General features: G+C 38.5%; 1 protein-coding gene across 3 annotated transcripts in view; it reads right to left on the bottom strand.

Annotated features, from left to right (window-relative positions):
• Positions 1-293: 293 nt before the first annotated feature.
• RSL24D1 (ribosomal L24 domain containing 1) overlaps positions 294-23,518 on the bottom strand; it is a 28,068-nt gene continuing 4,843 nt past the window's right edge. Inside the window, exons 2-7 of one of the 3 annotated variants that reach the window (XM_059890685.1) lie at positions 22,967-23,080; positions 21,562-21,634; positions 18,791-18,854; positions 16,687-16,772; positions 15,417-15,500; positions 294-412 (exon numbers count right to left, since the gene is read on the bottom strand). In XM_059890685.1, coding sequence (XP_059746668.1) covers positions 15,427-15,500; positions 16,687-16,772; positions 18,791-18,854; positions 21,562-21,634; positions 22,967-23,080 — 411 coding nt within the window. In that variant the 3' untranslated portion in view covers positions 294-412; positions 15,417-15,426. Of the gene's footprint in view, positions 413-1,360; positions 14,504-14,729; positions 15,501-16,686; positions 16,773-18,790; positions 18,855-21,561; positions 21,635-22,966; positions 23,081-23,518 lie in introns of those variants that run through there. The other 2 variants (XM_059890684.1, NM_001080355.2) reach the window with 2 other exon arrangements.

The following is a 23,518-nucleotide window of genomic DNA, read 5'->3' as shown; positions in this document are numbered from 1 at the left end:
GTGTAATCAGTGTGGGAATACAGATTAAAATATTTTTATAAAGCAATAGAAGAAGCCATGAAAAATACTAATATGTGCTCTCAAAGCCAGTGAAGAAATCTCAATACTTTGAAAAGCTTCCCTGTAGTAATATTGGTCGACATTTCACAAGGCAAGAGGGAAACCACTAAGACGTAATTTTCTTGGTCAAAGACTAATTTGTCCTTCAGTAGAGCTGCAAGTCTGAGCAGCATTTCATAATAGAGTCCCTCAGGAATGATTTGACACAGAATAAGCTACAGTCCCTCCCTCAATGATCATTCAACAAGGATTTATTGAACATTTCCTACATGCCAGGCTCTCTGGGGGCTCAGTGAGGTTTCAATGATGAATCAGTCCTGCATCCTTCACCACAGAAATTTGGCCAAACTGGCTGAAAGGAAAACAAAAGCATCAGTAGCATCACCATAATAGTTCCTATTTATCAGGCACTAGGAACTATGACAGGTATTCTCATTTCATCTTCCCCACAACTCTTCCAGAGAGAAATAAATGACAGAAGTGAGATTCAGAGGTTCTGGTAAATTGGGCAGCATATACACAGCTAGCATGTGGCAGAGCTAAGATGAAAAGCAAGGCCACTCTGATCCCAAAGTCTCTAATTTGATGCACACCACAGGACATAATCAGGCAAAGTACAGGAAGTCCTGAAGAGAAATTACATCCCAGCCTTTTGTTCGTGGGTATCAGACACCATCTTCATCTAGGCTCGGTAGTGTTCCTTTATGCATATTTAACATAAAACTTTCCTTGGCCCATGACTAAGCCCAGCAGCCCACTTCTGTTTCTCATGCCCACATGGACTGAACACTCTGGCTGGGACCCTTCCTCTCCTGAGCGGTCTGTCCTGGGGCAGTAAGCCCCACTCTCACCCAGACCGCTGTGTGTCCTGTCTGCCCACTTCCCTGTGTGTCCTTCCTCTTTGCTGGGGGACACCTTTGCCATATGGTTCCCTTAGGACTGATTCATATCATCCCTTTTCCCAGAGAACATGATCTAATCCAAGTGGCCAGAATATTCCATTCCCTGGCCTGAGTGACTAGCTCAGATTATGGAATGGAACCCAACCAAATCAGTCTCCCCAGGACTTTTCTGGTACTGCCAGAGTCTTTGGCCTCCGGGTGTTAAGTTGGAAGAGTATGAGTTAGGCCTCCATTTGCCATCTTGCCCAAAATAAGAGCTGAGAGACAGAGTGAAGGCCCCAGAGAACGCTGTTGTGATCTCGACCTTGCATATCTAGACTAGCCACATAGCAGCTGTCTGCAGAGTTCTGTGATTACACACAGCTCATCACTAAAAAAACTGAGGTTCACTCTCAAAATACATACACATGCATGAGTTTATTATATACTTGTGTTGCTGTGCCAACATACAAAGTAATTAATTAATACACAAAATACATACATCATAAAAGGTTGATTAAAAGCTAAACATAAATGAAAATTTTGTTGACTTAAACAATATTCACAACCTACAAGTTGAAACTTGTATTTTATTCGGTGGAAATTTTTAGGACTTAAGCCCAAAGGGAGCATCTCAAGCTTTGTATAGGTTGCTTTAAACAGCTGTGCATGGTAAGACCTGTAGCCTATATCTACTGCTTCAAAAGAAAAGAGACCACTTCTGATGCTCTCCCAATGACTTATTAAAATATAATAGTGAACATTCAGTGTATGTAACAAGCTCTTATATGCATCAGCTGAAAAATAACTACTATCATCCACAATTTACATATATGAAAACCGAGTCTTACAAAGTTCAAATAACTTGCCTGAATTCAGAGTCAGGATTCAAACAGCATGGTGTGACTTCAAAGCTGTGCTGTATCAGAACTTTCATTTTTTAAAGCAGCATTCTCTCCCATAGATGGCCCTGGCTTCAGTCCCTCCTAGCCAGGATCCAGGATCTCATCCCTGGATCTATAGTGAGTAGAGCCCCTTTTAACCCCTTCACGGACATTCTACCTCTCTGAGTCTCAGCTTGTCAGCACAGCACCTTTGCATGGTCCTACCCTACATGGACTCCTGAGTCTACAACTCTCTACTGCCCCCACCTGGCACCTAAAAGTACAGACTCCACCACTTCAATCTAATTCGTTCCTTAATGACTACTAGTCCAATCACCACGTATATAACTAATGACACGCAATTATGAAGACATGCCTGGAAAGATACACACCCACTTTGGAATAGTGGCTCCCTGGGGATGGAAGGAAGGATATAGGGTTGACAGTGTACAAAGTGAGACTTCAACAGTATTTTCAATGATTTACCGAAGAGGAAAAAAATGTTTAAGACAGGTAGTTAACGAACCACTACAGCTCAGATGTCCCTTGCCTAAACACTTTGTTCAGTCTCTTTGTAGTTTAGAGGAAATAAAATCAGCAAGTGAAATTCTTAATCTAGAGAGTTTCTAGATAAGCTTCCATCTAAAATGTGTTTTCCAAAGTAGCCCATCCTGCCACACGGCAAATCCTCACTTCCACAACAGTGACTTAGAAACGGTTAGAGAATCACAGAGACACAGTTATAAATACTGAACTTACCACCTAGACAAGTCTGGAAAGAAATGCCTTTCGAAACAATCTCATGATTTCAGTTAATGCACCATGACAAGATGTGCCTTGACAGTTTGCTCAATCTGTAGCATTTTTACTCAGAGCTGTAGACAGCAGAAGAAACTTAATTTTTTAAGTTTTTAAGAAGTTTTTAAGAAGAGTAATTAATGCAAAGTTAATTATCATGAAGGCACTGGGAATTTAATATAGTTCTTAGAGAGGGTTTAATTCCTGGACATTTTTTTATCAACATCTCCTAAACCATCTGTGCTTCTGCAGTATGGTTTCTAAACTAAAATTCTATGACTGTTTCCACTTGCTCCACGATAATTAAGCAAAACTGCGTGTTTTGTTCTATCTGATCCCAGTTCAATTTAAACACCCATTAAATGGGAAATAAATTAATGTGGTACAAGTGTGGATGGAATCATCACAAGCTGGCACTTACCCACAGAAACAAACCATCCACTAATGAGATAATTGGACTCTTTATTTTGGGGAAAATACTTGATGAGATCAAACGGAGTGCACACATTCATGGGCCCCCATAAATGAGTCTGTTACAAGAAGGATAGTAGGTTAATTTGAAGAAGCTCTTCTAGCACAGGATATGCAAGCTCTAGTTAGAAAAACGAGGAGTCCAACGAAAGATTAAAACATACTATCTACGTTGCCCACATGACGCTGTTTGTCCGACCAAGGTACTGTGACTTTCTTTTATTCACTACTGTATTCCCAGTGCTCAGAACTAGGCTTGGTACATAGCAGGTTTACATTAAATATCTGCTGAATGTGTGGATGAATGTTTTAGAACCCGTAAACTCTAGTTGGGCAGCAGCAATTCATCGCATTTCTATAATTTCTCTTAATACTCCTCCTCAAAATCAGATTACTCAGAAAGACCTCTTAGACTGCAGAGATGAGATTTGTCTACGGCAGCTGTCCCAACCATTTGGCACCAGGAACCAGTTTCATGGAAGACAGTTTTTCTACAGACCGGGGAGGGAGGAATGGTTTTGGGATAGTTCAAGTGCACTACATTTACTGTGCACGTCATTTCTACTATTATTATATCAGCTCCACCTGAGATTATCAAGCATGAAATGCTGGAGGTCAAGGACACTGGTCTAGGGGAACAACAATTGCAATATAATTTTGCAAAGGGTCTGGCACTAAAATAATTTGTGGGCACTATCATCTTCCATTCAACCAATATTTAACAGGTATCCATTATGTGCTTGGGTGTATATAAAAAGGTGATAGAGACCCTGCCTTTAAGAAGCTTTAGTAAGATTATTGCTATCTATTATTACTATATGAGATAAACAGCCCAAAAAAGTCATAACAGCACATAGCACTCAGGGTAGAGTGAATGAAGAAAACATTTCCAAGAGCAGTCGTCGTGAAAAACTTCATGTAAGAGCAGATATTTGAGATGGATCTTGAAGTACAGGTAGGATCTGACAAGTGGAGACAGATACTGCGCTACAGAGAAGCTCAAGGTAATGTGACTTTTACACAAAGATTGGAGACAACTAATTAATTCTCTGATGAATAAAGCATGCACATTTAAACTAATAAAAATCCCAGGTGGGCACCTGAGAAAGTGTCTGCAGACACAACTGACTTCCACAAACTAGCATAACGCCACTGGCCCTGGGTTTCCCTGCATATAAAACCTGGAGGTTCTTTAAAGGTATTTTATGGCTAATCTTTTATAGCCCATGGTAGCTTAAAAAGAAGTAGCTACAATATTTGAACCAAAAAAGACAGTTAACGATACCCCAGCTTTTCTGACCAGGATGGACTGGATCTGCCAAACTAGAGTTCTTAGCAGCTGAAGCAGTTATAGTGCACTTCTGTCTTTCTGGGACATGTGCTAAGTTAAGGGATCAAATGTCCTCTGACTTCCTCAGAATAGAACCCATGGATGTCTAAGTACATGCTATTCAAAGTATGAAACAGATGACTTTCTGGGGTGGTTATAGCTCATTACTAAGCAGGCAAGTGCATGCACTCATGTTATAGGAGTAAATGATGTCCATCACAGAAATGGAGGCACCACATCATACGATTTTGAAAACCCCAAATTTTTTACTGAAGTAGAGTTACAATCTTTTATCGGTTTCAGGTATACACACAGCAATGCAATGCTTTTATAGATTAGACTCCATTTAGAGTTATTACAAAATAATGGCTCTATCTCCCTGTATCATGCAATAGATCCTTCTTGCTCATTAATTTTACACACAGTAGTAGTTTGTAGTTCTTAAACCCTTACTCCTGTCTTGCCTTTCCCCGTTCCCTCTCCCCACTGGTAACCACTAGTACTTTCTATATAACTGAGTCTGTTTCTGAAACCCCCAACTGTCCCTTAACAATGTATCATATGCATCTTTCTATGAAATGAGAAACATTTCTGTGGCATCTGTTTTAATGGCTTCAGAATAGTCTACTACATGATGCACTTAAATAATTTAAACAGCATCTTGCCAGTCCTTAACTTATTTAACCAGTCTGTTTCCAGTGTTGTGCTAAAATATGATGATCTTTGTAGGTACATATTCCAGCACAAGATTATTTCTTCGACTGTATTTCTTAAGATTTCTGGGTCAAAATTGGGAGGAGGTGATTTTTTAATGTCCTTACTCCCCCTTGCATTAGTTTCCATTTGAGACTAGTGTCAGCCTTTATACCTGGGACATTCTCTCCCACACTGCGCCCTGAGTTGAGAGGTTTATTTCTCTATTTTCTATATCCTATGATACTCACATATTGTCCACATTAGCGCCTGGTACATAATAGCTGCTCAATGTCCACTGAATGGATGAATGGATACATGAAAGAATGGCAGCTAAAATTTCAAACTGCTTGCAAAATGTTCCTTTGAAACATCCAAAAGGAACACATTTAAGGTTGATTCTGGTAATAAATAGGCTGTAAATGTATGCTGACTTCAAAGAAGGAAGGGTATTAAGAGGCATATTAAAAGTTCAAGACCTGAACATTTCAGTTTCAAGTTTGCAGTTGGAATAAAGAGATTTTGGTGAGGGATATGATGAATTATTTATTAAGTCTCCCTAGCTCTGTTGCTTCTTCAGAAGATAATACCTATTCACTGCCTCATGATTTTACAGCTTCCTTACTGGGAAGAAAATAATAATACTGAAAGTTGTCTTTGATTATTTTTGTAAATCAAGACTAAGAAATTTGGGACTTCACTGGTAGTCCTGTGGGTAAGACCTGCACTCCCCAATGCAGGGGGCCTAGGCTCAATCCCTGGTCAGAGAAATAGATCCTGCATGCTGCAACTAAGAGCTCACATGCTGTAAAAAGATCCTGCATGGCACAACAAAAGATTGAAGATTTTGTGTGCTGCAACTAAGACCCGACAAAGCCAAATAAATACTAAAAATTAAGGGAAAAAAAAAATTGGGGAGATGCCACTTTGACTAAATGTTCGTGTCTCACAATGAAAACATTCCAAAATCAGTTTGAATAGTTCATCTGCATTAACACTTTGTACCTATTTATATCTAGTGGTACTCTTGCCTAGAAAATCCCGTGGACGGAGGAGCCTGGAAGGCTGCAGTCCATGGGGTCGCTGAGGGTCGGACACGACTGAGCGACTTCACTTTCAGTTTTCACTTTCATGCATTGGAGAAGGAAATGGCAACCCACTCCAGTGTTCTTGCCTGGAAAATCCCATGGATGGAGGAGCCTGGAAGGCTGAGGTCCATGGGGTCGATGAGGGTCGGACACGACTGAACGACTTCACTTTCACTTTTCATTTTCATGCATTGGAGAAGGAAATGGCAAGCCACTCCCGTGTTCTTGCCTGGAGAATCCCAGGGACGGGGGAGCCTGGTGGGCTTCCATCTGTGGGGTCGCACAGAATCGGACATGACTGAAGGGACTTAGCAGCAGCAACAGTGGACCTTAAACCCAAAAGTGATTGGGAAGCTATGCCTTGGAAGAAACACAAATGAAAAGTAAAGAACGTGGTGAGGGCCTCATTTAGGATTCAAGAAGTCCTAGCCAGGCCATTCATAATGGTGAGAATTAAAGAAGATAAAACATGTAGATCCTGGCAAATGGGCATGCCATCCTCACTGCTTAATTCCAAGGTCACATCTTTCCAGACAGAATATTAATCAAACTCTGATTTAAAAAAATGATTATCTCAGGGCCGCAATTTGTTTTAAAACTCAAGAAATATCCAGTTAACTATCATAGTGATGTCATTAGGTACTTGGAAAATTACATAATTGCTGCTGACACTATATACACATCATACTAAAAATGTTTCCTTCTGATTTTTGGCTTAGTTTATCCAATTCCTTCACATGAAAGACTGGATTGTTTGAGATCTTGCTTTTTCTTAATGTAGGCATGCAGTACAACAGTCACCCCACAGTATCAATGGGAGATCGGTTCCAAGATTACAGATACCAAAATGAGCAGATGCTGAAAGTCCCATGGTCAGCCCTCTGTATTTGCAGATTCTGCATCCATGGAGTCAACCAATCACGGGCGGTAAACACAGTACTCAGTCCAAAGTTGTCTGAGTCCACAGATGTGGATCCCATAGATACAGAGAACCAACTCTTTTGGAAAAAATGTCTAGGTACTACAAAAAATGTCTAGGTATTCAAACCTGTGTTATTCAAGGGTAAACTGCATATATAAACTTTCCTCTTTCAACTGCTTTTGCTGCATCTCATTAAGTTTTATTGTCTTTCCATTTTGTCTCAAAATATTTTTATTTCCCTATGATTTATTTGACCCATTGGTTGTTCTGGAGCATGCTGTTTAATTTTCTTTTATTTGTGGGGTTGTTTCCCCTAGTTTTCTTCCTGGAACTGATTCCTAGTTTCATATCATTGAGGATGGAAAGGAAGCCTGATATGTTTTTAATATTTTTTCCTCCAGTAGTTATGCTGTAACTGCTTGTACTGCTAAACTAATTTTTGAATTAAAAAAAAAAAAAAACCTTAATTTCATTCAACTTGCTGTCTGAATTAGATTCACTATGGGACAGATGATCACCTGTCAGTCCTAGAACTGGTAAGAAAAAGTGTCCATTCTAGAGTCACAAGTTAAACTACTCCATGAAATTTATCCTGTTCTCCAGGACACTTTCTTTATCTGCTAGATTTTGTTCCATAATGAATAAACGTATGTATACTGGGCACCTCATAGCTTCCCTCATAGTTCAGTTGGTAAAAGAATCTGCCTGCAATACAGGAGACCTGGGTTCTATTCCTGGGTTGGTAAGATCCCCTAGAGAAGGAAATGGCAACCTACTCCAGTATTCTTGCCTGTAAGAATCCCATGGACAGAGGAGCCTGGCGGGCTACAGTCCATGGGGTCACAAGTGTCAGACGTGATTTAGTGACTAAAGAGAGAGAGATACTGGGCACTAATAAGCTAGATGTGGTTTAGAATTTCAGCTAGTGATTGTCAGAGCTTGAATTTGAGTTCTGCTACTTGTTAGTGACAAATATATGGATGAAGCTATTGAGTTTCATATTCTCATGTTCCTCATTTGCAAAATAAAGACTAACTTAAAGGGTTATGAATATTATCACAGAATATATGCAATATACCTGGCTATAATAATTCCTGTATCACTGAGTTCTCACAACTCTGGAACAAGGTGGTACTACCTCTTGGCAAACATGTGATCAAAGGAACTGAAAGGTTAAGACCTAGATATTTTCTCCTTTGAGATATTTTGCCCTACATACAGTGGAATATACAGTGGAAATAAATGTAATGTATCTTCTGGAAATGGGAAAACCGTGTCTCTAAAAAATAAAAAAGCTACTAGCATTGATGTTTTGGCAGCACAAAGAATCTGAAGATATGATGAGAAATGCAGGGGACAGCAATGTAGTTTAACACTGTATGAGTCTGCTTATCATTTACTTTTAAATGTAGAGTCCTATTAATCAGGTAGAATGCCTTTAACTACTTTCTCACTGTCTGTACAGCATTCTCTGATATCAGAAGAGCTAATATGAAACCATCATTAAGTGTACACTGGAAAACAGTGTGGGGTAACTCATTGACTAGAATGGCATGCTTTTCATTGCTGTTCTTCCTAAGACTCCACAGCTTGGTGTCGAAACACACACACACACACACACACACACACACGAATGTATCAAACAAATCAAGTATTTAAAGCTGGCATTCTGAAAGCAAAGAGTTCCTCAAAATGCTAAGGGATCAGTCTCCTAGGGAGACTAAACAAGGGATCAGTTGGTTAGTTACCATTAAAGAAACAGTAACAAATTCACCCCAAATAATTGTCCTTATTTCCTTAGGCTCTGTGGTTCCTGAAGGAAGGCACTACTTCTATCAGCAAAGCAAGTTTCACACAAAATTTCCTTAAGAAACCTGCCAAAACCATGGCTTGGGATCAGATCTTCCTGGGATTTCTTGACATGGGAATGCTCTAGCCAGACCCAGAAAGGGTCTGTGTAATACCACTAGATTAGATCTAAGCAGCAAAGTCAGTTTTGCAACACAAGGCAAGCACTGTTGTTCTGCAAATCTTCCCAACAGTGCAGATACAATTAATGTCAAAATCACAATGTGTCTGCTATTATTCTTTATATCTTCCAAGTTACTCAGTTCAGATCAGTTCAGTCGCTCAGTAGTGTCTGACTCTTTGCGACCCCATGAATCACAGCACGCCAGGCCTCCCTGTCCATCATCAACTCCCGGAGTTCACTCAGACTCACGTCCACTGAGTCAGTGATGCCATCCAGCCATCTCATCCTCTGTTGTCCCCTTCTCCTCCTGCTCCCAATCCCTCCCAGCATCAGAGTCTTTTCCAATGAGTCAACTCTTCACATGAGGTGACCAAAGTACTGGAGTTTCAGCTTTAGCATCATTCCTTCCAAAGAACACCCAGGGCTGATCTCCTTCAGAATGGACTGGTTGGATCTCCTTGCAGTCCAAGGGACTCTCAAGAGTCTTCTCCAACACCACACTTCAAAAGCATCAATTCTTTGGCACTCAGCCTTCTTCACAGTCCAACTCTCACATCCATACATGACCACAGGAAAAACCATAGCCTTGACTAGACGAACCTTTGTTGGCAAAGTAATGTCTCTGCTTTTGAATATGCTATCTAGGTTGGTCATAACTTTCCTTCCAAGGAGTAAGTGTCTTTTAATTACATGGCTGCAATCACCATCTGCAGTGATTTTGGAGCCCAGAAAAATAAAGTCTGATACTGTTTCTACTGTTTCCCCATCTATTTCCCATGAAGTGATGGGACCGGATGCCATGATCTTCGTTTTCTGAATGTTGAGCTTTAAGCCAACTTTTTCACTCTCCTCTTTCACTCTCCTCAAGAGGCTTTTTAGTTCCTCTTCACTCTCTGCTGTAAGAGTAGTATCATCTGCATATCTCAGGTTATTGATATTTCTCCCGGCAATCTTGATTCCAGCTTGTGTTTCTTCCAGTCCAACGTTTCTCATGATGTACTCTGCATAGAAGTTAAATAAGCAGGGTGACAATATACAGCCTTGACGAACTCCTTTTCCTATTTGGAACCAGTCTGTTGTTCCATGTCCAGTTCTAACTGTTGCTTCCTGACCTGCATACAGATTTCTCAAGAGGCAGGTCAGGTGGTCTGGTATTCCCATCTCTTGAAGAATTATCCACAGTTTATTGTGATGCACACAGTCTTAGGCTTTGGCATAGTCAATAAAGCAGAAATAGATGTTTTCCTGGAACTCTCTTGCTTTTTCCATGATCTAGTGGATGTTGGCAATTTGATTTCTGGTTCCTCTGCCTTTTCTAAAACCAGCTTGAACATCAGGAAGTTCACGGTTCACATATTGCTAAAGCCTGGCTTGGAGAATTTTGAGCATTACTTTACTAGCATGTGAGATGAGTGCAATTGTGCAGTAGTTTGAGCATTCTTTGGCATTGCCTTTCTTTGGGATTGGAATGAATGCTGACCTTTTCCAGTCCAGTGGCCACTGCTGAGTTTTCCAAATTTGCTGGCATATTGAGTGCAGCACTTTCACAGCATCATCTTTTAGGATTTGAAATAGCTCAACTGGAATTCCATCAGCTCCACTAGCTTTGTTCATAGTGATGCTTTCTAAGGCCCACTTGACTTCACATTCCAGGATGTCTGGCTCTAGATGAGTGATCACACCATCTTGATTATCTAGATTATGAAGATCTTTTTCATACAGTTCTTCTGTGTATTCCTGCCACCTCTTCTTAATATCTTCTGCTTCTGTTAGGTCCATACCATTTCTGTCCTTTATCGAGCCCATCTTTGCATGAAATGTCCCCTTGGTACTCTAAGTTTCTTGAAGAAGATCTCTAGTCTTTCCTATTCTGGTGTTTTCACCTATTTCTTTGCATTGATCACTGAGGAAGGCTTTCTTATCTCTTCTTGCTATTCTTTGGAACTCTGCATTCAGATGCTTATATCTTTCCTTTTCTCCTTTGCTTTTCGCTTCTCTTCTTTTCACAGCTATTTGTAAGGCCTCCCCAGACAGCCATTTTGCTTTTTTGCATTTCTTTCCAAGTTACTAGCTATCTCAAAAATAAACTGGAGTAAACCTAGCAAATGGCAACATTTAGTCACATTTATTGAGCATCTTCAATACAACAGGTACCTAATATGTGCCTGGTATAAAAAACAGTCCCTGTACTCTTAAGGGATTATGATAGAAATAGGTTACCCAGACTTGCTGGAGAAAAATGGAGATGTCTATCGATCACGATTTTTGGTTACAAATGCTGGCAAAAGGAATTTATTGGCAGGATCAAACAGAAGTCACAGAATCAGTGAAAGCCTAGAGAATCAGTTCAGGTAACTGGTACCCGATGGAAGGTCATGTAGTAGAAACATCACGTCCAACCTGTGCATAACAGCTTGAATTAAGATACAAAATGTAGGGAGAGTGTTTAAGCAGGAGAGCTTAAGTTAGAGGCTCACCCCATAGTACCAGAAACTAGTGATTGCTATTAACACACCCAGAATATAAGATAAGAAAAAAGTCTCTCCTTTAAAAAGAAATTCCAACAATAATTCAAATCATCATGAGGCTGAGGGTTTCCTTGGTGGCTTAGGGGTAAAGAATTTGCCTGCCAATTCAGGAGACATGGGTTTGATCCCCGATCTGGGAAGATCCTACATGTCACGGACTAACTGAGCCCATGTGCCCCAACTATTGAGTCTGTGCTTTAGAGCCAGTAAGCCACAACTACTGAAGCCTGAGCACCCTGGAACCCATGCTCTGCAACAAGAGATTAGCCACCGCAACGAGAAGCCCAAACACCACAACCAGATGGTAGTCCCCACTCAGCACAACTACAGAAGAGCCTGCACAGGAACAAAGACCCAACAAAGCCAAAAATAAGTAAATATACACACACAGACAAAAAAGCCATGAGGCTAATATACTCAGTATAAACACATACAGGGTAAAAGCTGTGGATTAGCTTTTCCACTTTGCTTTACATATCAATAAACTCCTTGGAAAATTCTTCCTATAGCCTTTAAAATTGATTTTTAATATATTTTCCCCTATTTTTCCAACACTCTTATTTCAGCAGGCTGATAAGTTAATTTTTACAAAGTGTAGTCTTCATTAAATATTAAAATTTACATTGAGTGACTGAAGTCTAATTTTTTTTTTTCCAGATCTCCATTTAAAATGTAAGCTAAAGGACAGAGGGAAAAAATAATTTCTCTTATATCATTAAATATAAGATTTAATTTAGCTCTTAAAATTATGGGTGATTATTTTTTTTAACTAATGCTGATGAACCAGAAATGTATTTCTCCCTCCCAATCTTCACAGCAGACAATGTTTGGGGAATGAGATGTTCTTAATAAATGAACCTGCCAGCTGACATAAAGGCTGAAATTCACATTCTAAATTATGTCCCTGTGTAGACCAAGTACACTGCACTCAATTGAGCACAGCTATCCCCAAACTCTAAGACCCTCCACCTTCTTCCCAAGTCAAACTCCTTTGCTGTTACTGAGTTTTGTATAGTCACACACCCAATCCTAACATTTTAACAGTAGCTTACCATGGTGGTGGGCTTGAAATGACTATTTTAGATATATTAACTAATTAGAGGAAAGGAAAGTTAGTCACACAGTTGTGTCTGACTCTCTGCGATCCCACGGACTGTAGCCTGCCAGGTCCTCTGTCCAAGGAATTCTCCACGCAAGAGTACTGGAGTGTGTTGCCATTCCCTTTGCCAGGGGATGTTCCCGACCCAGGGATCGAACCTGGGTCTCCTGCATTGCAGGCAGATTCTTTACCAACTGAGCTACTAGGGAAGCCCCATATTAACTAATTAGGTCCTCATAAAACTCCTGAGGGATTATCATCTCCATTTTTTCTTTTCTCTAGATGAAGAAACCAAAGCACAGTCAAGTCAGTTTACAGCCATCACCTGGACTTGTGAAGACGGGATCTGAGAGGTTCTGAATAAATCCCTTCTATATAAATGCAGGGCAATGCTGGAGACAGACTGGTAAGGACACAGATCCCGCCTCCTTCATCCTCTGTTACGTGCTATGAAAGGGAAAGTTACCTACACCCAAGATTTTGCCATTTATAAAACAAGAATAATGCTGACTGCTTCACAAGATATGGGCTAGTCCTTCTCAAACCTTCTTCTACAAACATCTTTCTACGGTTTCTATTTTTAAGAAAGGAGTTGTTTTTTTTTTCCATGTGAGAATTTCTTTCTGCATCTTACAAGGTTTTTTAAGAGACATTAAAAAAAAATTCTCTGACTTACAGACGATACTGCTTTTAGTATTTTCTGTGTAGTGAGTGCCTGGACAATTTATGTTTTTGTGCTATGCTAACTGCCCAGCAGAGGTCTCAACCAGACAAGTTAAAACAATAGTAACCTAAAAGCTCTGTACCACGCAACTCTCAAGCAAACTTTAAAGCGACAATTCATCCTTAGTGGTCCAACTACACTTAGAAAGCAGAGGGTGAATAAAATCACTGCTGCTGCTGCTGCTGCTGCTAAGTCGCTTCAGTCGTGTCCGATTCTGTGCGACCCCATAGATGGCAGCCCATCAGGCTCCCCCGTCCCTGGGATTCTCCAGGCAAGAACACTGGAGTGGGTTGCCATTTGCATCTAAATACTTAATGAGATCTAGTATCTCATAATAATATGAAATTCTGACAGCTAAGAGAACTGCCTGAATGTTAAACCTGAGATAGAATGTCAGCTTTTTGTTTCAGATCCGTTTCCCCAAATCAATGATCTCAAAGCCATAGCCAAGCTGCTAACTAGCACAGTAGGAAATTTGTTTCTTAACAGTATGTGATTTTAAAACAAGTTTATATTAAAATATACACAAACGTAGTATGGGATGAAAACTTAAATTTTACAAATGTTTTTACACATGTATTCCCCTATTACATCAATAATTTTGTTTACAAGTAAGTTTCACTTTATCAATAAGAACAAAGCTGGATTCAGGTCTTCTAACACCTGATTCAGTGATCAGTCCACTTTTCTACTATCTAATATTGAAACAAAAGTTTAGCCATTACCATATGTAACCCTAAGGATTTGTAATTTATTCTAAATTTGTCCTAAAAAACTGAATTACTTAATACTCTTAACATACTCATAAATAATGTAAGTTTAAGTATACATTTCTCTTTAAACAGATCTACTTCAGTAGTATGTGTGAACAAAATAATTTTCTTCCAAGCAACTGACACTTCATACCTTTTGTCTGATGCTGTGCTGTGCTGAGTTGTGTCCAACTCTCTGCGACCCCACAGACTGTAGCTCCCCAGGCTCCTCTGTCCATGGAATTTCCCCCACAGAATACTGGAGTGGGTTTCCATTTCCTTCTCCAGGGATCTTTCCAACCTAGGAATTGAACCCATATCTCCTGCATCTCCTGTTTGGCAGGTGGATTATTTACCTGGGAATATCTACCTTTTGTTTAGTACTTTTAAGAAAATATGTAGGTGGTTACTTTAGAAACAATTTTATGTGCAAATAATTTATGTGCTATTCATACATCCCATTTTCCAAAAACGATTAGGAATTTTTGAAAAGAAAACCACACCAAAAATTGTAATAGGCACTGAAGTCATGGAAAAATAAAGTTTATTCTACTAGGAATGTCAACTTGTCACTGAGTATTCTCCAAAGTGGAAATTACACAGTGCCATTTCAGGAACAGACTGTTCAACTCACCCTCAACATCCACAAATGACTATCACAATAGTTAAACCACATCAAAACAGTCCAACATAATCAGGCTTCAATATATTGGGCCATTATGTTCTTCTAAGATGCTAATAAACCATAACCAGAAATATTAAAATTGAAAGAAAAGATATTACTTGAGGCTAATTATCATACAGATTGTTAGTTCCTTGCTGTATCCCATCCAGAACATTAATAAAGGAAATATTTTACTGCAAAGAAAATTTTATTTTATATATATTACTAGTCATGAATTTGTCATCATGACATAAATGCTGCCCAGTGCCATTAAGCAAATGGCATGACCATTTTATGTCCACAATTCACTTCTCTATTTACAAACATAGTTTTCATAATTTATAAAAGTGTATCTCTCAGTGAAGGTTGAACATTGAGATGCAACCTAGCATCCATAATATCTGCTGTTCTGCAAATATCAATGTAGGACAGAAGTATTTATTCCCCTTTCATCTGAGTGACCTTACGTGGGGAAAAAAAAAAATTCAACAATTTACAAGTTCTAAGCTTCCAAAGGAGATTTCCAGATGCACTTAAAAGAAATGCTTACAGACAGAGTTTTAAGAAACATCTTCCATGTCCACATCCTCTTGTAATTTCTGTACCATTTTGTCTTCCAGCTGCTTTCCTTTGCCTTGAAAAAAGAAATTAAACTCATTGATTTGGTGTGACCTTGTGGAAGTCATGTCCACACTTATAAAGAATCTTGGCTATTTTAAAATAACATTAAATATTCCTAAATAATTTAAGAATAGTAACTAAACTCACACAGGTCTTATGACTTGCCACACATTTGCTCATCTCACCTTCGTGACAACCTACATCTCAAAAATGAGAAAACTGAGGTCCAGAGACAAATCAATCAGTGACCTGGTCACTTGGCTAGTAAGTCCAGTAAGACAGAGGGGTTGGATGTAAACCCTGGCCATCTGGAGCCAAGATCTCTGTTCTCAACACTGCACTCTCTATCTCAAAAAGGGCTACCTAAAATCTTAGATAATAACAGTTCCTTTCTATTGTTTTTGGGGTGTCAGTCCATATAATCTATATGTGAAACAATGCTCCAGGATTCTTTTTTTTTTTTTTTAATTTGGTACAAAAAAGTCCTAGCTGGGACTCTTGCGTAAGTCTACCCAATATGTTGTTACAGAATTTGACTTAACTAAGATTTAGGCATAGCTAAATCCAACCAAAATCTCTCTCCTTCTGATAGATTGTACTCGGTGCCAGCTGAGGAAAAATACTGGTTTCCTAGCACCTCACAAAAGAAATTATGCACACAAACGACTGCCCAAGTGAGTGCCTACCTGTAAGTTACAGAAGGACAAGCGAGGCTTTAGCACAAAACTGCAGTTCTCAAACTGAGGTATCAGAATCACCTGGAGAGCTCCTGAAGCACAGAGGTCCAGATCCAAGGGGCTTGAACCTCTGTGCTTAATAAGTCCCCCAAGTAATTCCCACACCAAATGAAGTTTGGGAACTATTAATATGAAACATTGTCCTTTTAATCAAAACAGGTATGAGGCAAATTTAATTATGACTCAAATAATTTTGATTAACTTGGAAAGTGTTTTTACAGAAGCTAGGATTTTCTGAAGGGAGAAAAGAAACACCACACGCAATAAACTGAATGGAACTCAGAAATGCACTGAATCAGTATTTTTTATAAATTACCAAGTCATATCCTAAATGAGAGAGAATATTTACATGAAAAAAAAAATATTTATCCTCAAAAAGTTGGCTGGTACCCAATTACATGGACCACAAAAGCTTTCCATTTCTCTACAGAAGGCAGAGAGCTCCTGTGTATGCCTACTTACCTGCAAGAGGGGCCCGGATAAGATGGATGTTTTGCTTGACCTCTTTAACGTCCTGAACTTTCTGTAGTTCTTTATTTTTCTTCAACCTAGGATAAAACACATCAAGGCCAAAAGCTCAGTTACTAAAACCTCTTTAAAAGACATTAACTTGTAATTCGTAAAAATTATATTTAGTTAACCACACAGATGAGAAATGGGAATATAATGTTTCTCGTTCCTCATTAGCTTAATGATTCCTACACTCCCAATTTGCTCATTCACTGTTATTTCTAGTGCCTCGTCAGGAATAAATTGGGGGTTGAATATGTATTTGCTTAGTGAATGAAGAAATGTAACTGCAACAAAGAATTAACAAGCCTTAGAGATCACAGACACAGAATACAAACCTCTAATCATTAAAGTATCTGTTCTCTATTTGAGGAGAAAGATATAATCTCTGTGTTACCTGTTTTTTAAAATCATTCAGTAATTACAAGAGCACGAAACACATGAGACATTCAACAACAACAAAAAAAGTCAATAGATTAGTTCTCAAGCATTTGGGCCCCCTTTTTTTCATAATTAAAAAGGTTTAAAGCCAAAGAGCTGTTGACACATGCTTTTCTATGACAGACGTTTATGATGACTAGATCAAAAGTGATGTCTCTTCTAAAGAAATAGCCAGTTTCAAGCTGGGGCAGGGGAAGTGCAAGATGGTACTAGAAAATCTTAATAGCCATAAAGCAAGAAAGCACCCAAAGAATGATGAGGAATTGTCAAAATGACACAGAGCCTGCCTGAAAAACTCTCACTGGCCAACTTGGGGTACTTAGAACATCAAAATAAATAATGATAAAGAACTGTAACACACTGAAGACAGTAAGAATTAGTGTACACACCACACATATGATGTGAATAAATGAATAAAATAATAAATGTGGAACTGGGAAAAAAGAAAAATGTTCTTTCTTGGATAAAAAAGCCAACTAATAAATAGGAAAGGATGAAATTAGAAAAATCACCACTTGGCAATAATAACAATAGTAACAGATTCAGGCAGAACACTGCTGCTAAGTCGCTTCAGTCATGTCCGACTCAATGTGCAACCCAATAGATGGCAGCCCACCAGGCTCTGCTGTCCCTGGGATTCTCCAGGCAAGAATACTGGAGTGGGTTGCCATTTCTTTCTCCAGTGCATGAAAGTGAAAAGTAAAAGTAAAGTCACTCAGTTGTGTCTGACTCTTCGCGACCCCATGGACTGAAGCTTACCAGGCTTCTCCATCCATGGAATTTTCCAGGCAAGACTACTAAAACCAGTAGATACCACTTTGAGGAGTAACAGGTTCTTTGCTGAGTGTGTCTCCCTCAAGATGCACTGATTACAAAGAGGGGAATAAAGCAGTAAAGTAGTTTCCTCCATTTCCAGGGGAGAAAACTAGCAGACACTACTTTAACCAAGTGATAAAAGTTAACATCACCAGTAAGAGGCAACATGTACCTGGAAGACACATTTCTGTGACAGTCTGGCCAAAGATGCCTACCCTGAATCTAATCATGAAGGAAACAACAAACACAAAATGAGAAACATCCTGTAAAGTAACTAACCTGTACTCTTCAAAAATGTCAATGTCATTTAAGACAAAGGCGAGAAACTGTCTGGGTTAAAAAAGCTTGAGGAGACATGACTGCCAAATGCAATGCATGATAACATGATTTTCTGCTGTGATGAAGGACATTATTGGAACAACTGGTAAAATCAAGTAAGGTCTATAGATTAAATAACAATATTTTATCAGTGATAATTTTCTGATTTGATAACTATACTGTGGTTATATAAGAGCATGTTCTTATGTTGTATACTTGATACCAAAATAATGTTGTGTGTCAACTATACCTCAATTTTAAAAACCACACAGAAAAAGAACATACTATTTTTAGGACATATATACACTGAAGTATACTTAAGAGGAAAAGGCATGATGTCTTCAACTTACTGCACACAGAGTTAAACACAAAGTAAATCTGACAAAATGCTAACAGAATATACAGAGTTCTTTATACTATCTTAATAGTTTCTGAAAGTCAGAAGTTATGTGAAAATAAAGATATTTTAAAACATTCATACCTGTTCATTATAAATTTAGCTTGTCGCTTCTGTTTGATCTCTTCAACTCTCTTCATTGCATCAACTATTAAAAAAAATTCATTAAAGTTAACAAATGTATGTACATTCAAGCCAGATGATTATAATCAACAAGAGCTTTAACAATCACCTCTTTATCCTGATTTAGAAATGGACTAAACCAAACAAACTCACTGCAAAAACAATTCCTACTAAAGCTGACAAAAGTACGTCTCTTGGTTAACGTCACTTTTGACTCTTTCCCAAGTATCATTTCTTTAATCTTTACTTTGCAAAAGCCTTTATTACTAATAAATTTTCCTTATACTTGAAACCAGTCCAATACTTTTCAAATTTTATTCTACAGAGAACTTGGATTAATGACATTAATCCCATTCTTAGTTTGTCATCTCTATAAATAAAGACCCCTTTCCTGGTAATAAAAGCTACTTTTTTCTTCAAGTACCTGAGCTATGATCTCATTATGAATCACATTATATACCTGAAATATGATCACATTACAAATATTGGTAGAATAAACCTGTCAATTTGCCACATTCTTAACCACTAAAATCCAACAACTGTTTTGGAAAATTTATACAAGACCCTTGGTTATAAGGCAGTTGAGTCCAACTATACTCTAGAATCTGTGTAAGTACTGTACAATGTAAGATAAATCACATATGTAATTTACATTTTCCAGTAGCCACATTTTTTTTCAAAAAGTAAATGGGAACAGTTCAAAATTAAATTTAAGGTACATTTTGTTTAACCCAACATATTCAAATTACTGTCATTTCAACATGTAATTAATATAAAGAATTCTTTACTGAGATTTTATGCTTGTTTTCACACCAAGTGTTCACAATCCAGCATGTATTTTACATTCACAGCACATCTCAATTCAGACCAGTCACATTTTAATTGCTTGGCAGCCCCTCTGACTGGTGGCTACCATACCGAGCAGCACAATTCCCAACCAGATTCTTAAGGTGTAGTCTGTGTATCTGAGTGGGGCAAACGAATGAGGCTCTGTAGTAATACCTGAACCAACTACTGTCTAACAAATAACAAAATAGGAGTTCTCAGTAAAATGCACTGAGAGTATATGCCCTGTTCATCTTCATATACCAGAATCAGTGGTTACTGATTGTAAAGGATTTCTCAGTATTTCTCAGGAACAATAAAAACATCATGATACCAGCACAGAGGGTCTCAGTAACTGAATATCCACAGATGATTAAACTAAGATATGCACCTCAGTTTCCACATCAAGCTGAATACCCACCAAATAAAAGTAGTTATAGATAAAAATGGTCTGGAGCTGCTATCTTCAAGTAGGAACAAAGAAGAAAACAAAGGCCAAAATGAAATAAAACTCAATGGAGTCCAGAAATGATTTAGACTCTTTCAATAAAGTCCCCGCCAAAAGTGCTTCCAGGAATCAACTGAATAATCCTGTGAAAAATGTACAGCCCCATATGGGACCGATGTGTTTGTGCATACTGTGAAATGATCAGCACAGTAAGTCTGGTAGAATTCTAAGTCTTAAAGAGACTTCTAGTTAACAAACTACCTCACCTCCACACCAAAGACTAGAAGAGGCTAAGGCTGCATAAGCAGGCACGGGGGAAGAAGAAAAGGTAGGGCCAAGGGCCTCACACTACACATATACATGGTAAAATCTTTAAGCTAGATTAAGAAATTAAGTTTTACTACATATGAGAATTTTTTTTAAATTAAAGCCTCGTGAAGTTGATCAGTCGTGTCCGACTCTTCATGACCCCACGGACTGTAGCCCACCAGGCTCCTCCACCCATGGAATTTTCTAGGCAAGCGTATTGGAGTGGGTTGCCATTTCCTAACTTAAATAAGTAAATGGACAGAAAGAGCTAGGTAAGTAGGTATGCAGACAGGTAAGAACTAAAACATTACTGCTTATAGTTTAGTAGCCTCTAACTTCATTTTCACTCAGGTCAAACACTTAGAAATTCTCTTAGAAAATTTGTAATTATCATGCTTACATGCTGTATTTTTGAACTTTACAGAATCACTAAGTTTCATGAGGTATACAATACTTGTATCCCTAACAATACTTATATCCCTAAACCAAATTATCTAAACTGGCAAAGTGTGTTAAGTTTTTTGTATATCTTAACTATGTTACACCTCCACAAAGTATTCTACATCTCTATTTTTTTGTTGAGATATTTGACTGCTTTTAGATCTCTGTGCAGGCACTTCAAATTACAGCAAATTTAATAATTATGCTACTTTAATAATGGATACAGCAATCAGTTCTGAAAAGAGTTGGGATAGCTTATAATAAAAAACACAAATACAGCAGAGCCATTGAAATAAGGATAAAACTATAAAAACTAGGAGAAGGCAGTGGCAACCCACTCCAGTACTCTTGCCTGGAAAATCCCATGGATGGAGGGGCCTGGTAGGCTGCAGTCCATGGGGTCGCTAAGAGTCCGACACGACTGAGCGACTTCCCTTTCACTTTTCACTTTCATGCACTAGAGAAGGAAATGGCAACCCACTCCAGCGTTCTTGCCTGGAGAATCCCAGGGATGGGAGAGCCTGGTTGGCTGCCGTCCATGGGGTAACACAGAGTTGGACACGACTGAAGTGACTTAGCAGTAGCAGCTATAAAAACTAACCAATTAAAAGAATAAATTTAATATTTAAACAATCAACTGATATTAAAGCTATGGTAATATCCCAAACCAGTGTCTCCTGAAAACTCCTCATATTCCCTTGTGACTTACTGGTTTTATTCCACAGTTCTCGCTGGTATTTGACAGGTTCATTTCTACGTTTTTCAAATTCAAATGAATTATCCTGTAAAAAGAGGGAAAATATGGTTTTAAGAGAGATAGAAAAGAAGCATTTCTTAAAACTTTTTCTCCTTTTCACATAAGTTCTAAGTATTTCAAGCTACTGTTGTTCTCAGTTGCTCAGTCATGGCCGACTCTTTGTGACCCCATGGACTACAGCATGCTTCCCTGTCCTTCACCATCTCCAGGAGTTTGCTCAAACTCATATCCATTGAGTCGGTGATGCCATCCAACCATCCCGTCCTCTGTCGTCCCCTTCTCCTCCTGCCTTCAACCTTTCCCAGGATCAGGGTCTTTTCCAATGAAAAGCTATTTAGCTATTTCATTTAGATACACAAGACTCTGTTCAGATCACAGTAACCTCAGCCATGACAAGGTAACTGGTCACCAGCAAATGAATATGACCTAGCATTCTTCCTTCACTCATACAGTTGCCACCTGTATTTGAGATGCTACAGTTCTATTCATCCATACTGAAAATTATTTTTGTGACAACGATCATGATCTGGCCTTACAAGTTGTCAAAAAATATTCTTTACATTCACTGAAAAACTTCAGGTGTTAAGAAAGCCAGAAAAGGACTTCATAGCAACTACTTAAGACACTGCTTTTACAGAGTGGAAAGGTGGGAAAAAGTCATGGGTTTGGTGGAAGAGAAAGTACAGCAGGGAGAAGACAGCTGAAAGATCTCCCACCCTCAAAAACAACCTGTGCAACAGTTTCTCCTCCTTCCTTTTCAAGGATAGAGTGTGGCCAAGCCTCAGTGGGACCTCATACCAACTCAGTAAGAGCAATACTTGTGGGGGCTCATCTCATGAAACTCCCTCACCCCGATTCCTCATTATTCCTCCTTACACCAATATCATTAACTAAGTTCTCTGCTCTCAGACACAAAGTCCAGCTAAGAAAACTGAAAAACTGATAAACAAGTTATTACAAACCTCATCCGAGCCCTCACTGCTACACAAACATCCTTTTATCTCTTAACTTCCTTTCAAAATCCTTAAGTAACAGTTTCCGACTTTAATCCATTTAAATAATTCTCCCCTTTGTTACAAGAGCTAAAAATACTTTTTGGAGAATAAGAAAAATCATTTCTACAAACTAGATTAGGAATCTTTTTTTCCTTTTCAGAATTCTACAGATTTATAGTTTTGGGGATCGTGTGAGAATGAGATTGCCAAAGCCAAATACAAGTCAGTCAGTCATTAATCACTCTATGGGAAGCCTTATTAGAGTTAATTGATACTAACTCTAATTAACATCAATTGTTCCCCATCCAAAAACTAAAATTTTGAAAACTATAAAAACTATACTGATAGCTAAGTGTACTCACCACCGTGAGCTCTTTACCAGCTGCTTTCCGGAACGCTTTAGTCCATCTGACCTTGCGAGGATTGCGCTTCTTTTTGAAGTTTTTATGGCACTTGGATTTACAGAATCTGAACACCTATTTTAAAAAGTGTTAAAATAGTGAAAAGACAATATTAAAAACTTTTATGCCATAGGACATTACCCCACCAGACAAAATATACTATAAAGTCTGAGAAATAACAATGGTTCTCACTCACAACTGCTTCTACTTAAACAGCACCATTTAGAAATACGAGACGTATCACATGAAACGCAAATTGAACTATTTTTTGACTATCAAACATCATTATGACTAAGACTGAGGGCCCCCAAAATATGGTTAAAAACTAGCATTTTTATAGAATAACAGTAAAACCTTTACTATGATCTTGAATGAAGGGAACAATTTTAATTAAGTCATTTATTTAAATCCATTTGCAATTCAGAATAATTCTCAAAATTCACTTTGTATATATCTCAATGAGGGGGGAGGGGTAAAGTTCCAAACAACCATTCTGAAATGTCCTTTGGTTCT

This window comes from Bos taurus, chromosome 10, assembly GCF_002263795.3.
Source record: "Bos taurus isolate L1 Dominette 01449 registration number 42190680 breed Hereford chromosome 10, ARS-UCD2.0, whole genome shotgun sequence".
In the NCBI taxonomy this organism is placed as follows: domain Eukaryota; kingdom Metazoa; phylum Chordata; class Mammalia; order Artiodactyla; family Bovidae; genus Bos; species Bos taurus.
Note: the sequence above shows the minus strand (reverse complement) of the source record. Positions and strands in the feature narration are given on the sequence as shown.